This window comes from Pieris rapae, chromosome 16 (genome assembly GCF_905147795.1).
Source record: "Pieris rapae chromosome 16, ilPieRapa1.1, whole genome shotgun sequence".
NCBI lineage: Eukaryota > Metazoa > Arthropoda > Insecta > Lepidoptera > Pieridae > Pieris > Pieris rapae.
This window is the reverse complement of record NC_059524.1, coordinates 7,257,944-7,275,347: the sequence shown is the minus strand read 5'-3', so window position 1 is coordinate 7,275,347 and position 17,404 is coordinate 7,257,944. Positions and strand designations below refer to the sequence as shown.

Sequence of the window (17,404 nt, the reverse complement as noted above, 5' to 3'; positions counted from 1 at the left end):
CATCGATGCGAAAGAAAAGAATCTTTGTATAACATTTTCCACCAAGATATTGAAGCCAAGTAATTGAATTCCTCCTCGAGGCCGACTACTTACGCTAAATTACACGCCCGGAAAACGGGTTAGAATTTTATAAAACATCTTTAATTAGTCAACGTTAACATTCTTTCGTTGAAAAATTAGGTTTAAAATGCCTCAGCTTAATCAAAATATACCTACAACATTCTAAATACATTTACAATGTTCGCACAGTTGGCCAGATTCCAGTCAGGTTTTTATTAATGGTCCGTATGTCCATACGTATTTGACCCTACAAATAGAAGATTTTTGTTGCCTATCGTTTATTATAAATAGATACTTGGATGCCATGCACTGACCTAAAGGAAATCGGAGGCATTTTTATCTCAGGCACGTTGCATTTACCCTTTGCCGAGGCACCGTAGTACATACATAGCGCATGGCTAGCCGCCTCAATGAGCAGCCAGTGAATCGAACCAGCCAGAACCCGTGGTTAGAATAGTTTCACTTATATATTGGCCACTGCCACACTGTATAAATTGTTCAAAGATGGAAATAGCAGGTATGCGATTGCATTCAATGTGCTACCTCGATTTGAAACCGAGCTAATGTTATGGAACGGAACCATTCAATCCCTTTAAATGTTCAATATAAGTTAAATGAAAAACAGTTAAATATTAAAAATACTGTATTTATTCTGGCACAAAAAAAAATGCAGTCAACATTTACTTTCTTTTGCATCTTTTAATATGTTTTTCGATTGCAATGCGGCAATGGCGAGAGTTCTTTCTTGTTTTTCTTCGTTCAATTGTAACTGTAAGTTTTTGACATCCAATCTTAAAGTTTTTATTTCATTCTGTAATCTCATGACAATAGTCCACAAACTGGTGGCATGATTGGACGAGGAGTGAATGGGCAGTGACGGAGAACGGACCAACGCCTCTATCGATACCGGCGAGTCTTCGTCGCACTCTGAAAACATAATTGCAGAATGATTAATATCAGAGGCGAGAAGCGGAACCGGAACATACGTCATTTGTCACAAGTTACCAACCTCGAGATACAGCAAGGCGGTTTAATCGTGTTCCCGTGCAATGTGCTTAATTTAATCGTGTCGCAATTAGCGGAAAGTTAATCTGAAGCTTGTGTAAATAAAAAAATATATATACATTTTAATAAAATTTATTGATACTTATGTAGCCTACAATTTGTTATAAAAATAAATATAAACAGCAGTATGTAACACACGTTATCTATAGTTATACATTTCTCAGAGTAACAAATCACATATCCTAAGTATACATTGAGGTGGAGTTTTATAATAAACAAGCTTTAATTCGAAGCACTAAAAGCTCGCATAAGCGACCCTACTTAATAATAGCAAATTTAATACTGTTCAAATTATAAATACATTTATCGACTAGAGAACAGTAACATTCTAGTCTAACACCATATATAACATAAATATTGTTTACATTAAACACTCCAACTGTGCGAGGCAGAGAAATCGGAAAATGGAACATTTAGGTTTATGCTTGTACGGAGAGGTATTAAAAAATTACATTACGTTTCATGATAAATTGGCATCGATCCGAGCGGGTCAAAAGAAACGAGTAAAATTGCGTGGCGTCCCGGGATGTTGCTCCACGTTGATGACCACTAATTAATGTAAAAACTCGCTCGAAATATTTTTCTCGTGATATTTTGTTATATTTTAAAAAGCAATTGTTCTCGCGTAATTTCGATGTTAAATCACAAATATTTTGTACGCTATTGCCGTCGACTGTACCGGCAAACGTTTGTTTCGTTTCAAGTTAAAACCACATTTCGAACAAAGTTTGCTCAAGCAAGTCATGAGTAATTCTCAGCAATATAGGTGCTCATGGATCAATGTTGGACTAAGGAGCTTACGAACAACGTAAACTTATGTTAGTGTTAAAAAACAGAACAAATTTCATTGAATATATAAGATTGGCTATGCTGTGCACACTTGAACATAAAGAAAAAAATCTCGTTAATTTGAATCCTTCAGTACATTGACCATAGCTCTTCGATGAAGGCCGCGTCCTTCTGAAAAGAGGGACAAATGGGGTGACGGGATGGGGGTAGGGCATTCGATATTGAAATGTAATTAAAACGCCTGGGGCAACAAATTAGTCACGTGTAATTTACAATCGGCCATAATCGAAATTGTGTGAAGTAAGTGCTATTAGCGGTAGACAACAAATCACATTTAGAATCGATAAATAACCATCTCAATATGAACACAAAGACGCGATGCGCAGCTGTTATCCCGTGTAGATTTATGATACAGTTACGACGTCATTAAAACATACATGGGAGCTATGAAAAACCACCTCTATACGGTATACTCACGTCAATACTAAAAGCGGGTATATCGGAATATGTAGGTATTATAGAGGTAAAGTTTGCAAGGTAATCTCTGAATCCGAAACCGATTAAAAAAAATGTTTTACCTATAAAACCAGGCCATTTGTGTGACGTCTGCTAGATATTACGCAATTAATAAAAATATTTTTTTGTGGTAATCAGATTTGCAAGTCGTAGAAAAGTGGGCGACCGAATTGAGTACTGATAAGGCCTAGAAAAAGAGTCCTAAACGCCTATACGTCCGTCTGTTTGCGATAGATTCAAAATCTACTACTAAACTACTGTAGATTATTGTGGTGTTCACCAATATCTAGAATGATTCATGAGACAGGTAGTAGGTATGTCATTTTTCAAGGGTCACTCGTGCGGACTCATGGCGTCAGGCTAGCTAGTGTTTTATAAAAGACGTAGTTTTTAACCTAATCTACGGTAATGTAATTTAAAAAAGTATCTTAGTAAACAGTTCATTTGTTTTAAAATTTTAGGTTTGAAGTCACAACTCATAGATACATTATCAGAGATTATCTACCAATTCAATAGTAGATTTATTAACTTAGGTATTAAAAATTAATTTAATTTTTATACAAAAAATTAAACACAGTCACAAACTACTGAAATAGTGTTTTTGGTACTAAATAAATTTATAAGTCATATATTAACACAGTAAATTTGTTTTCACATTTCCAAGACTTTCGTTATGAGAGATTTTGTCAGCAGTTGTTAATAAAAAATCAATTTAAACACAAGTTGAATCCGAAGCCAGCCAAGTATGAAAACAATAGGATGGCGGGCGAATTTTAGCTACGCGAGTTAAAGTACGGATTTTAGAGCGGCCTATTTCTGGGAAAACTAAAAGCAAAACAAATTAAAACAGCCAGGAAGAAATATTAAAGTTAAAGTGTGCCAAGCCTATTGGTGTTTGTGAGGAAATAAGGTAAGTGAGATAATGCGTATTCAGTGTTAAGACTGTGGTACACTTGGGATTTTTTATTTTTAATAATATTTTACATTATTCTTTATTTATGGGTCGCTTAATAAGGGGCCGTTAAGTATTACGTAAGCACTATAGGTGTGAAAGGGGGGGGGGTTATTATTTGGTGATTACGTCAAAAGTAATTATTTACTTTTTTTTACACATACTTACATATTACATAGTGCTTTGCTGGGGATAAATTGCAGTAAATCTGTACGTAATACTTGAACGGCTACTTGGTAAAGACTCTTTCTTTGAAGAAGTGTCCCTTCGGCCTGGCGTATATTGATTTGGCGAATTTATATTTTTTTAATTAATAAAGGCACGTTTTCTTGATATTTTTTTTGTAATGCACAGATACATTAGATCCAACCATCAGCCATTGTAACCATGGTTACGATGTTTTTTTAAATGTAAAAATTGATAATTATGGTAACTACACAACTAGATTGCATAAAGCCAACGTTCTTTGGAATTTGGTGAACTTAGAAAAGAATGAGAGATTATCTTATTCAGTCCATTAATTTAGAAATATAAGACTTCATTTATATTATACAGTTTGTCGCATAAATCACGAATGGAAAAATATTTTTACGTAGGTTACGTAGAAGCATTTACGTCGATGTCAAAATATAAAATCAATTCCAGACTGTACTTTAAAACTGTCGATAACACGAACGTATTATATCTAAATATACACCGCTAAATCATTCATACGAGTTCACAAATGATTGACGGGTTTTGTAAACAATTTTCAAACACTGAAACATACAAATTTATAAAAGTCGGTGATATTTTTGCAAATTCAGTGTTAAAAAGTGTAGCGTGGTTGTTCTTCTGGTGTCAAATTATTCAAAAAAAATTAAACTTTTATTCCAATTAGACCACTTGTGACATTTCTGAACGTTAAATAAAATATAAAGATGATTCTAGTTGCCCTTTCCAAATGATAGTTTCGTGTGGAAAAGAATGGGGAAGAAACTCCACACTTACTCTTTTTAAATCGAATTTACAATTTTTGTATACATTGGTTAAATAATTAAATTAAATTATAATAAAGGTTGGCTGTTAATTCAATTGCCGGGTATCTTGCGCTAGTCTGAAAACCTTTACTACTCTTTTTCCTTCTATTAGTCCAGCCCTTGCGTTATCGTAGAGGTTAAATTTATGAATAAATCACTCGATACTCATAAAATTGGTTTCGTACTATCGTATTAAAATACCAAACATAGCATTATAAAAAAATAGATTTCCCTAATTTATTCCAGCTTTGCATGTTACCTTTGTATTTCCAGCTATATATAACATAGAAATACTTAACGAAGACTATGTATTCATCAGTCGTGACACCGCAGGCATACACCTATTTTTTTTCAAATCTTCTGTTGACTAAAACAGGAATAAAAAATTCTTAGCTACGTGAATCTAAACTTTAGTGTCGCACTCTGCTGTTCAATATTAAACGTATGCACGTCGCGGCAGCCGGCGATTATGCAGCGAGCGTAAACTGAATACTTAGCTTTATTAGCGATGTCAATTCTATTACTACAGCCTTCGTCGTTAATAACAAAGTACAAGACTGTATCCCTATTATAAGTATCTCCTATTAAATACAGAACGAAATTCTGAATCAAATTAGATTCGGATTACAATGCTCATGGAGATGAGGGTTTATCTGAGCACGTGGCCAATAAACAACTAGCGAATTTGTATTAAAATGGCCACATGACGAAGTACCAGTGTCTCCCATACAAAATCATTTGTCTCAAACCCCTGGGGGATTTTCAGTGAAGCAACAATTGTTTCAGGCACAAAAGACAGTGTAACTAGCTATATCTTAAATACCAAAAACATTTAATAAAATTCAAAAGCAAATTTATCGCTAAGTAAGACTCTCGTATAAATAACTACTGGATTTAAACATGTGGGAGACATATTTTCAGAATCTCATCCTTAAACCAGGGGATTCATAACTAACCAGAAATTATACAAAAATAACAAAATCACTTTAACCAAAAAAATTTCTTTCAACTAGTACTGTATTTCTAATAGCAATATGTTTTCTTTTTACAACACTCTCTTTATTCAAGGTCTAGAGACCATTACAGCGATATTGATTATACATGAATTGGGTATGAAGGGATCTCGAAACTTCCGGTTAATACGATTTCAATACGTTTCCGGTATACGATCGAATGTCGACGCAGAAATGTGTCTATGCAAAGCTTAACTGATAATTCAATGCCTATTAAGTTCTACATACAAATAATAATATAAATCAAATAATAATATAATATAAAATATTTATAAATCAAATAATAATATAATATAAAGGCGCTACAACCTTTTGAGGTCTGGGTCTGGGTCATTTCTGATTCATCATCATTTGTCAATCATTAGATTTGGTAAAAGGGCTGATTACCTACTTGCCTATTAAGGCAAGTAGGTAATCAGCCTTTTACCTGACACGCTATCGACTTTTAGGGTGTAAAACATGTCGGTTTCCTCACAATATTTTCCTTCACCGTTCGAGCGAATGTTAAATGCATCATCAATCAACCATTGGTTTACAGCCGGGATCGAACCTCAGGGGAGAGAGTCGCACGCTAAAGCCACTAGGCCAACACTGCTCAGTTCTACATACAGGAAACCCATTAGGACCATTTAAGCGACAGTGTCTTAAGCGAAAAAGCATATTTTTTAAAATAACACTATATTTCGCCCGAGTTCATCAAGTTTTTTTTATAGTACATTAAACATAATAATAATAATAATAGCCTTTATTCAGATACATTTTGGAGGCCTTTGCCAAAAAAGGGCACACAGATGCACATTAAACATACATAAATTAAATTATAAACCTCCTCAGGAAACATTATATTGGTGAACTGAACAAAATTCCGTTCGGTTGAGTTTATCGCGTAAAGAATGACGCGGCCTTCTTCTATAATATGCAAAGATATATAATTCCGAAAGTACAATGTGTTGCGAATTTCCGCAACATGCATAATTATTCAAATTAACTATTAATTTTTTCAAATTAACACCGTAATGATTGTATATCATAATATATATGGCTTATTGTTAGTCATACAAATACAATTTTCAGGATGGGTCAGAATATATAGTCGTAGATGCCTTGACTCTAACAAAACATAATATACTGTATTCATAGATATTTTTAATTGTGACTGGAGTGTTTTTAAATCTTCCATTTTACAATATATTTCAGTAAAAAATTTAGATGTTTTAGAAAATTTAATACACTTTCTGACTGCCTCGCCTAGTTGAAGTGTAACAATACCAACCATAATATATCATTGTTATTAAAAGTTAAATATAAAATTTCATACTAATTAGTTAAAAACACATGCATGTTTATTCAATATAATCTCAAGTCTTTCAACATTATGGAACTTAACGTGCAATAGGGTTTCTATTAACAATTAATATCGTACGTACAATAATATCAATGCACCAAATATTAAAAATAAACTACAATATACATGCACTACAGAATTGGTAAAAATCTATGTTCACATAGATAACGCTTCGGAAGTAAATAATGGCACTTGAAAGGAATCATGCGCACATCGCACAAATGCACATCGAGATGAAGATGGTTAATAAATGAGAAGCCTTCGCGATCACGTACTCGTGGGAGAATGTTAGTGATGAGTCAAAGCGAGACTTCGAGAAAATCACTGTCAGTCAAAGTGATGCGATTTAGTGAGTTGTTTGACAAAGGTGCCGCAACACCAGGTAGATGAACGAGCGGAAGAACGCGGAGCGGAGAGCGGGCGCGGCGGCGGGACGTGAGGCCGCGCCAGGCTAGGGTGGGATCCGCTACGCGCCGCTCGCAACCTGTCCCAATCACCGGAATACTCCCACAGATTTGGATTCGACCTGTTCATCTCCAGACGCCTGTCTAGCAGCCATCTCGTCTCCCCCCCGCACCCGTCGGCCGCAGACGAGCTCTTGTTCCGCTTTACCTTAGTCCCCTTCCGGCCGGTGTATTCCGGCGTCCCGCTCCTCCCGACCGACAGTTTATAATGTGGTTTGTTAGTGTGTGCGTGATACTGTACTTTACCGAGAGGAAAGTGGCCGCACTCCACTGCAGGTGCAAAAGGCAGCCGCATGTAACAAAACATAAAGGTTGTACACCGACACGAGTAAGGCTTTGCGTTAGTCCGTCTTTGTCAGTACCATCGAGAGTGTGAAAGAAAAGGCGCTAGAAATGGTGAATTAGTATCTTGCATTGCCAATATAAATAACCATTTCCCACGACTCTACAATATCTTCAAAAGACTACCACAGACTGTATACTGTCGTCAACATTAACCTGAATAAATAATAATAATACTGCATTTCACGTAACTACTATGACTAGCTACTTTGTACTAAAATATACAGATCTACCAGATCTACCTCGAGTATAATGAGGACCATCAATAAATAGAATATATTAGTAAGCTGTCATGCATTACATCTATATAAGTAGCTATATTGCATTAAATATAATAAATCGAGTATTATAGAATGTTAGGTGTCAGCCAAGGAAATAGTTTGCAAGCATTCTGCAGTCAGACATTATTCTAATAACCAACTGATAATGCGATTTCTTGACTTGGCATGTCTCCTTCGTGTCGACTCGAATAACTCCAGGGGTATATTGGGTACTGCGTAATAATAAGCTGGGTTAGTACCGGACCTTTTGCCTATAGCAGCCTTAGATGGTAATATAGTTAGTGTCAATTTCATTATTTCAATAGTAATAAAACCATTTTGTTATACGTTAATCGAGCTTCTACGTAGTGCTTAGTGCAAATCCAGTGAAACATTACGATCGCAACCTTTGCAAATTAAAATATTTTAAATTTCTCGATCTGTCTTGTGACATTCAAATTAAGACCTTAAATCTATACTTAAAGGTTCAAAATGCTATGGAAACCGGCCACTTGCATTTCACTCACTCACCTTGCGCTAGGCACTTTATTTATTGCGTTAGTGGAAAAACTAAAATTTCTTAAATTTTAAGAAATATATATCCTTACAGGCTAGAAAAAATATACAAGGTCAATCTGTTACATTTTCTATATTGTTTGATAGCGATTTGTGTATTAGACGCGTTACGGTAGTCATAATGTTATTGTTAGGCGGTAAAAATTGACAAATGACACCTCATTTCGTTTTTGACAATTAACATAGAAGAAATTTATTATTAAATTACTAAACGTCTCGTCAAGGTCTGTCTTAATTTGAGGTTTGAAATGGTTGCTTTCAAATCTAAAATCAACAATAATAAATAAATAAATAAATAATGCTTACAAATTTGTCAAAGTTAAGTGTCAAAAATGTACAGTTCTTAATTTAAATACTGTTCAAAATTGCATCCTTAGTAACAAACAATACGTACAATTTAACGTAATAGAAGTATTCAAAAAATTTTGGTATCTAAAACATAAAACTAAAACCAGCGCCTAGCGAGCGTATTTCAAACTAGAAAAACATTAGCCTTCAATTAGTATTCGCACCAACTATTATCAAATGTATGGACAACAACCAACAATCCGAATTAGATAAATGGCGAATCTATCAAAAGGGTTGTGCGAAGTGTACTGCATCTTAACAATTCACAAAGTAGTCAATCTAACTAATTTATTTTTGCGCGGCATAAATGACGCTACAAGATGTGTTAAAAAATCATAAAAATATCACGCAGACGCTAGCCTGTAGCCGAATTATATGTTATTAAACCCTATAGTTCGATAAACTTACCGGAGCTCACAGCATTTCTGCAGCGTGCTGAGGTGCAATAAGCCTCAATGACCTTCAGAATAAGGGCGTCTTCCTCATACGAGTTCGACTTTCTTTGATGAGGGGCGTAAGGGTGTGTTGGGCCAATGTTTTCTTCCGAACCCACTGAGAACGACTGCGGCCGAAGGGGTGGCGCCGGTCGCAAGCATGTTATACTCCAACCTATTAAAAAAAAACATTAATTTAACAATTTACATGTATGTATACTATTATTCGCCATCGAAACACCTCTTAGTGTTTGCACATTATAATAAAAACTTGTGTGTCGAGGTAATCTAAACGAGACAACGGAATTACGGGTTTTCGGAGCCTAGGGAACTGTCAGGAAAGGCAGCTAACGGAGCCCATTGACACCCGTGTTACTGGATGTGTTGCCGGCCTTTCACTGAAAAGTATTTTTTTTAAAGAAAAATGGGCAAACGGGCAGGAGTAACTCATCTGATGTTAAGTGATACCGCCCGCATGGACACTTAATGCCAGAGGGCGTTGAGTTTTACGGCCTTATTAGAATTGGTACGCTATTATCTTGAAGGACCTTTTCATCTTAGCAATAGGTCTGTTAAAATAGATCATGAAAACATCATTTCCTAGTTATAAATAAAACCTCTCAGACACAATAAAACGTAAAATGTTTATTAGTTTCCATCGTTCTAATATTGTTCGGTCGCCGCCCAAACATATGGATTATGGCGAGCACCTTGAACTGTCGTCTGCCTATTTATAGACCCACCGAATCATTATTATCCATTTGCAAACAATCCTTTTCTCTACCAATCAAGGCTTAGATGTTCCTATATAATTGGCCTGAGATTTATGTACTATTATTGTTTTGTTTTTTTTTTGTATGATTTCCTTCACTGTTGGAGCGTGTATTAAATGCGATTGAACTGATTTGATGAGCATCCGGGTGTCGAACACACTACCCCATGGTCGCACGACTAAGACTCTATATAGCACTGTTCTTCGAAAATATGAACAACAGCTAACGTTAGTGACATAACTTAACACTCAGCATCTATTTTAAATTTGATTGATATAATTCTTTTCGCAAATCTTTGGCTTGAATCGTGATATTATTATTTATCAGAGAAGCAGTGCACAATTGTGATTTTTGAGAAATTATATAAGGAATTATTGTTAAGGAAATTTGCCAACGGTAAGAATTAAGTCTTTAAGATAAAAATTAACAATTCAAAATATCTTGTCTTGCCTATTCAGTATAAAAATTAAAATGTAGTCTATACAATAATTATGGCTAATAAGTAATATTAAGTTGACTAAATCGCTTAAACTAAGATGAAACTTCTAAAATATTTTGCCGAATTATAGAGGAGGAAAGTACTGTGGAAATAATAAGACAAATATTTTTCAGTGTGTTTATAATAGTCATCACCGGTTTAAATGTACTACTTAATACGCACAAATCAAGTGACAATACTGTGGTATGCAGAAAATAAGTCTACAATTACCCAAATTTACAAACATACCTTTATTGCTATAACTCGCGCCCGAATCGATGAAATCCACAGAAGAGTATTTCTTTCCGATTGGCACTTTAGATTTGGCAGGTGATTGGTCGAGCGAATCGCAGGAGTTAAGAAGCCAGCGGGCCGAATGATTTTTTTGCTTTGTCTTCGGCGTCTGTGTGTGCTGCGTGTAACTTTGATGATTGTTAAATGAGTGTGATCTTTTGTGGTTCGTTAGACCGGAGAGCTCGCTACTGCTGTCGCTCATGGCCATCTGGAAATGTCCGTAACATTACGCTTTGGCGGTTATAGAATGATTAAGCATGGTACACAAGCATTATAGGTGTTCGGGAAATACGCAAAAACAGTTTTTCCTATCATATGATATAAAAATATCCAAATAGCAACGTGTCTTTTCTTATAGGAAACTCACAATGTATTTGTCATTAACACGATTACACGGTCTATTTGTAATTTCCATCCTATTTGTTATCTAAGCACTTTATGCGTATTATTTGCTAGATTAACCTTCGTCTCTCTTCCACATTTGCAGTCACAAAAACGTGTATCAAGCCTAATCATGCATGGCCTATTTTGGTTGTTAGTTAATTATACTACTATGCAATGAGTTGTCCAGTTAGTATAATGAATAAACACAGGCAAGGATGATCGAGTAAAGCACTGCAGTACTGGGGCAACTCTAATGATAATATTAATCTATTGGTTACAAATTTTATGAAATATCTTCAAACGGATGGTACACAAACAGTATCACTTTACAAAAAAATTATCCTTGCCTGAGTCGGTGACCACGGTTATCGGTAATTTGGCTTTCATCCACCAATGGGCGTACAAATCTGATCGGTACACCATAAATCCTGAATCGGTTTGCGAAAACTTTTGCTTTTTTAGTAAATCCTCGCTTCTTGACCTCGTCTTTGTGTTTCTTGATGATAAATCTGTTTTGTTCGTATCTTTAGCAACGGCATCGCGATTACGAAACAAATCCCTGCGGGACGGCCTCTCATCGCAACTCTCATTGGGACTCTCTCTGTATATCCGCATATGGTAATGCAAACTGGGTTTGGTGCGTTCTGTTATATTTAGCGTGCTCCACTGGCACGGTAATGGTTGACGAACGTTTTTAGGAACCTCAAAGTGTGTACTCGGCTTCCGATAAATACGGGGAGGAACTTCCGGTTTCAATTTTATTTCTGGAATATATCGCTCTATGTTTCTCCTTATAGACGTGCGTTTGATGTTAGATGAGGATAATGGCGGGTTGGCAGCGTATGTGGACACCAGCATCGTATTGGATATATCTTTCACGTCAAGGCTATTTTCAGAAGTGACACTTGTCACGCAAGACGTCCTGGCAGTGGAACCGAATGGAGAAGTACACCTGCATTGCTCCTCAAAAGTCGCAGCCTCTATATCGGATAGGGACATCTTGCGATTATCCAATGTGTTTTGGGAATATTTTTGTAAGGAAACAGATTGTTTTTCTTGACAATCTGAATCATTTCCAGTATTTCCCGAGCTGGTATAGTCATGCATGTTCAGTTCAGGCGACGCTAGATTACAGCTGCCCGCGACACCTGAGTCAGAAGACCTGGGACTGGGACATAAAGATCGGTTGCAGCACTCACATTTCTTACGATTTTTCTGGTTATCGGACTGTGAGCTCATTCTTTGCAAGTGTGGGTCGGTAGTTTTCTTTTCCATTTCCACCATAGACTTAGAAATGGATCTCCTCAGCTTTTTATCTGAATTTATCGAATGCTTTCGGAAAGGAATATCAGCATTTAGGGTGACGTTTATAATTTTCACATCTTCTTCTTCATTCCTAAACATAGGCGGCGGATCGATTATAATAGAATCCACAGGATTATCACGACTGTATTTAGGTGAAGGAGGATCTAACACCTTAAGAAGATCTGACATTACAGTATCATAATCAAGTTTATATCGACAATAGTTTTCTTCACTTGATTTCCACAACTTCGGCATGTCATTTTTACCGCTGCAGTTGGGAAAGCTTCGTCGAGTCGGCAGAAAATCTGTTTCTTCCGACCCCAATGTATCAAATTGAGCATTTTGATCCAAATTTACCAGGTCTTCACAGGCAGTGTAGTCTCTTGCTTCAAAGCTAGAGTTATCAGCGCTATCGGAATATGGTCCAAATGGTACGCTTAAATTATTGTTACGTGATGATTTTTGCAAGCTGTTTTCCTCACATCGACTGTCGTACAAATTTCTGTTAGAGTCAAAAATGTGTTTGGTACAATCAGCTTTAATACTTGGCTGTGGTAAATCAAATTGCATGTCGGTTGACGTGTCAAAATACTTGACATATCCAAAACTACTATCCCAACTGCTGCAGGACGATGAAATTGTCCGAGGTCCAATGCTGTCAATCGCGTTTTGCCGTAACATTTTCGACGAACTATTAGCATCCGGATCAGTGCTACCAGAGCGTGTTAAATTATCTGTGGCATTAGTTTCTTGTTCACTATCGGAGTCAGAAGCTTCAGTTTCGGCACCAACTGTACCGTCTGTTTCTATCATAAGTTTAATTTGATTCTTGTGCCTTCTCTTAACAGGTAGCCCTGACAATTCGAATGCCTTTGCCCATGTTCTTTCGTGCAGAAGCTTACGTAGCATTTGTCGCGTTATGACTTTCTTTCTAACAAGTTTAGCGAAGTATTTTGTGAGAGAATAGTACGGTGAGGCCGAGGGATAAGTGGGTGGTGGCAAGGTCACGTGATAAAGACTGCGACGGCTACTGTTGATGCTAGACAACGCCCCTTCTGAGGGAGAGCGGGCCAGCTAAAGAAATTATAAAACAAATTGAAACTTCAATGAAAGCAAATATTAAATAAGAAGAATAATAAAACTATGTAATAATTAGACTTATACAGAACAGGGAGCAAACGGGCAGGAGGCTAACGTGATGTTAAGTGATGCTCAATGCCAAAGGGCTGGCGAGTGCGTTGCTGGCCATTTAAGAATTGGTACGTTTTTTTCCTTGATGGACCCTTAGTCGAATTGTTTTGGTAAGACTTCAGTGAGCAGCTGGTTCCACAAAGTTGTGGTGCACGGCAAAAGGGGCTTTAAAAACGCTTAACTCGAGGTGATAGAGTTCGATGATGAAACTCCGCGGCAGGTAATAATTCGAACAACGCCTCTGAACTCTCCGCGGTAAATGCGAAAGAAGATGCAGCAATGTAATAGTAATGTTTTTAAGTTTAAAATATATTTAATAGGATTCAAAAAAACTATAGAAACAACGAATACAAAAACTCCACAGAGTCGTTATGAAATAAAGATGAAAGTTGGACTTACATGTGGCAACGAGTGTGGCTGGTTCGATTCATGTGTGGGGCTGTTGATATTTGAATGCTTTTGCAATAGGCTGACCCAATTGTCAGCTTCAGCTTTGGTCTGGCAAACGGCTACTATTGTATCTATCATTGGTCCACTAATTTCAAATGCATTTTTTCTCGTATCAGTATCATCAAGCTTACACACTGTGATACCAGTTAATGGAAGACATCCCTAGAAATTCATTTAAATTAATACAGGAAATGAATTGTTTAGTTTCTTTGCCATCTTTACTATTTCTCTCATTTCTTTTTGCGTTTACCATGACATGAAATTATATACTGTGTCATAATGTTTTTGTAAATTGTTAATAAACAAACCTTTTTAAAAATGAAACACGACATTGAGATGGAAAATCTAGTAAAAGAATTTATTTCTAATTTTTAAAATTAAAATGAGTATGATGGAGATATTGTTTATCAAATATACTGATATGAGTTTTTGACAAAGAGATAAATATTATCTTTTCATTTTGTATAAAATTGCATAGCCTGTATTTTGGACAATAATATCACTGTTGTTGTAGATTTCATAACCACTAAAATAAAAAATATTTTCGACGTGATTAACATGGCTTATATATTTTAGTCTAAAAGAAAAAAAAAGTTTTAACTAAGTTAAACATACCTCATAGACGAAGGCAGAAACCCTCTTGCTCACAGACAATAATAGCAGGGCCGAGGGAAAGAGAACCAAATATCTGTCCTGGTGAGATGGACCAACTGCAACACTTCCCATGTGCAAAACATCCCCTAGCGATGCTAGCTCACCCCCCGGCCAACCTCGCACTTCACCCGTTACTACTTGCAGTTCTAACTCTTTTTGTCGCCTTAAAGCTGAACAACCACTCTGGAATGAATAGTAAAACTCTCCAGTAAACCTTAAGATGTCTTACTGAAAGACATCATGTATTACACTAACATTGGAAAACTGAAGAAAGTCAATGGGCGGTGGTATTACTTAAAATCAGATGAGCCTCATGCCCGTTTGCCCTCTGTTCTATTAAAAAAAAATATACTCTTTTGAATAATCCCTATTTTAAAATGTAGCCCATGTCATGTATTCAAAATTATATAAATTATTTCTAAATAGAAACTACTCTAGCTACTACTCACAGCTATATCCTTGTACACGACGGAAGCCCTATGGGTATCCCCTCTATCAGGGTGTGCCTCGTGAACATGCCTCGCTAACTCTTGTAACATTGCAGGGTACTTGCCCAAACGTCGGAATGGTTTTGATAGACCAGCTGTGAGGACAAGTACACCAGGGCATACTGCACCATTGTTTTCCATCCAACTATTCAATTCCTCCCTGTAATATTACTCTCATTATTTTACATAGAGCTCAAACATAGTATAAAACTGTAAGGGCAAGCTAAATAAAGGTAAATATAATGCAGATTATATTTAGAAAGAAAGTTAATTATAATGTATTGAATTTAAATTCGTTTACAAGTAATTCCACTTAAATATTATAATAGGAGAGAATAGCCAGGCTATATTTTACTGAAGCGATACATTTTATTGGGAAAGTATTATTAAAATGACTACTATATATTTCAACTTATACACAAGTCTAAGGGTAATAGATTCAGTCTAGCTGTAAGCCTAAATTCTAGAGAATAAGATTAAGCTTACTTATATTTATCAAGAATGCAAACAGCTTTAGGATGGCCTGAACAGTATGTCTGGTGGACGGATTTTATTTTAGGAGCCCATTGTAGAAATAGCCCTCCAACTCTTTGATCTGGTCCTGTTTTTGTTGCACATTCCTCTAACAGAGATAGGAACTGTTCATGAATTTGTAGCACTTCAACAATATTGCCGGTTAACTGTTTAAATTCATCTCTTGTTAGCCTAAAACAGCAAAATGAGTGTCTATTAGTAAAATGTCACTTGTTTTAAAGTTTTGTGTTTCATAAGCTAAGCTAAGCTTTGACCTAGGAAATTACTTATCACCAATATAACTTTTTTATTGTCAAAATCTTATACTTAATAAAATTACATTTATTATTTACTCCAATATTTCATCACTCAGTGATTAAAATATATTAAAACTTAGTACTCACATTTCACTTTTTTCTAATGGTTGTAAAAAGTTTGTAACAAGTCCTTGCATTTCTGCAACATGAGCCTTTTCTGAATCAATAATATCTTTGAGAACAACATTTCGAAATGCCTGAATTTCTGAAACTGCCCTTATAGGAGATGTAGTTAAGGATCCCGAGGCATCTATAACAAAATATGTAACATATTATTATTTCATAAATACCAAGATCACTAATAAATAACTTTAATAATCATACATACTAATAGAATCTATTAGACATTCTTTTCGGTGGGGACTGTACTGATGTAATGATTTTTACATGAAACATAATGGGTTATGCCCAATAAGTTCACCTCCTTCATATACTTATTTAAATTTTATAAGCTAAATTAGGTGTGAACTTACCCTTGCATTCAGTAACATAATTGCTTGGAAACCACCCTGTTGTTTCACCTAATGTACCCTCCCACCATCCACCTTCTTCCTTTTGAGTGACAGTGATAATATCACCTTTTTTGAAGCATAACTCATCATTATTTTTTCCTTTGAATGAATAGATTGCCTTAACTAAGCAATTTTCAGTAGACATTTTGTAGTAAATAAGATTGTTTCATGTTTCCTATAATAAATATTTATACACATTCGTTATTTTCTTAATTTAAATAAAGAAAACGAATCGCTTAGACCGTGCAGGTATTTCAAATGCGTCACAAAGATGTATATCCGAAATCAAAATTGAGTTAATACTAACTCATTTATTCCTACATTAACCGCAAATTCACCACACCCGTGACACTTCTGAATACTACTTGGAGCCCTAAGACTTAGGTCGTTCTAGGAGAACTGCAAACTAAAGGTAAAGGCACTGAAAAAACTTACAATTGATATCTATTAATGATCACTATGAGAATATATAAAATATTTCACATAAAATATAATTGTAAAGGAAAGATTTCTGCGTACATTAAAGTATTAATTATATCCGCTTCACTCACGGTCTTCTAATATCTAAAAATAAACATCAGAGACGTTTGTAGAAGCATCTTTTGACTTATACCTACATGATACATCTTTCAATTTTCAAAAGGCAAAACAATTAACGATTTTGACACTTGACTCAGTGGAGTTTTGAACGTAAAGCAGTGTATTGATATAGGTTGTCATGTGTAAGTTGGCGTGTGGCAGAAAAAGGTACTAATTTTGACAGTTGTGTTGACAGTTCTAACAGCTTGGTAGCCTCACGTGTGTCGGTGCTAATAATTTGTGTTTTAAAGTGTAAAAATCATTACGAAACATGCCAAAAGTA

The 17,404-nt window shown here is 35.7% G+C and overlaps 1 protein-coding gene across 6 annotated transcripts; it reads right to left on the bottom strand.

The window, feature by feature from the left end:
• Nucleotides 1-685: 685 nt before the first annotated feature.
• Nucleotides 686-17,183, bottom strand: LOC110997278 (rho guanine nucleotide exchange factor 7). Of its 6 annotated transcripts, XR_006750740.1 has the most exons (11): nucleotides 16,978-17,169; nucleotides 16,504-16,717; nucleotides 16,118-16,280; nucleotides 15,687-15,905; nucleotides 15,162-15,360; nucleotides 14,674-14,895; nucleotides 14,008-14,220; nucleotides 10,684-10,936; nucleotides 9,158-9,358; nucleotides 5,842-7,493; nucleotides 4,791-5,801 (listed from the first exon to the last, which is right to left on the bottom strand). XR_006750740.1 is itself a non-coding variant. In XM_022265346.2 (10 exons), exons 2-10 carry the CDS (start codon nucleotides 16,685-16,687, stop codon nucleotides 734-736), a joined length of 1,908 nt encoding a protein of 635 aa, XP_022121038.1. In that variant the 5' UTR covers nucleotides 16,688-16,717; nucleotides 16,978-17,167; the 3' UTR covers nucleotides 686-733. The 6 variants fall into 6 exon arrangements, 5 of the variants coding, with proteins under 5 accessions (XP_022121038.1, XP_045487617.1, XP_022121036.2 ...); XM_022265346.2 differs by lacking the exons at nucleotides 4,791-5,801; nucleotides 5,842-7,493 and adding an exon at nucleotides 686-987 and having other exon boundaries at nucleotides 16,978-17,167; XM_045631661.1 differs by lacking the exons at nucleotides 4,791-5,801; nucleotides 5,842-7,493 and adding an exon at nucleotides 7,500-8,058 and having other exon boundaries at nucleotides 16,978-17,167.
• Between the last annotated feature and the right edge of the window lie 221 nt (nucleotides 17,184-17,404).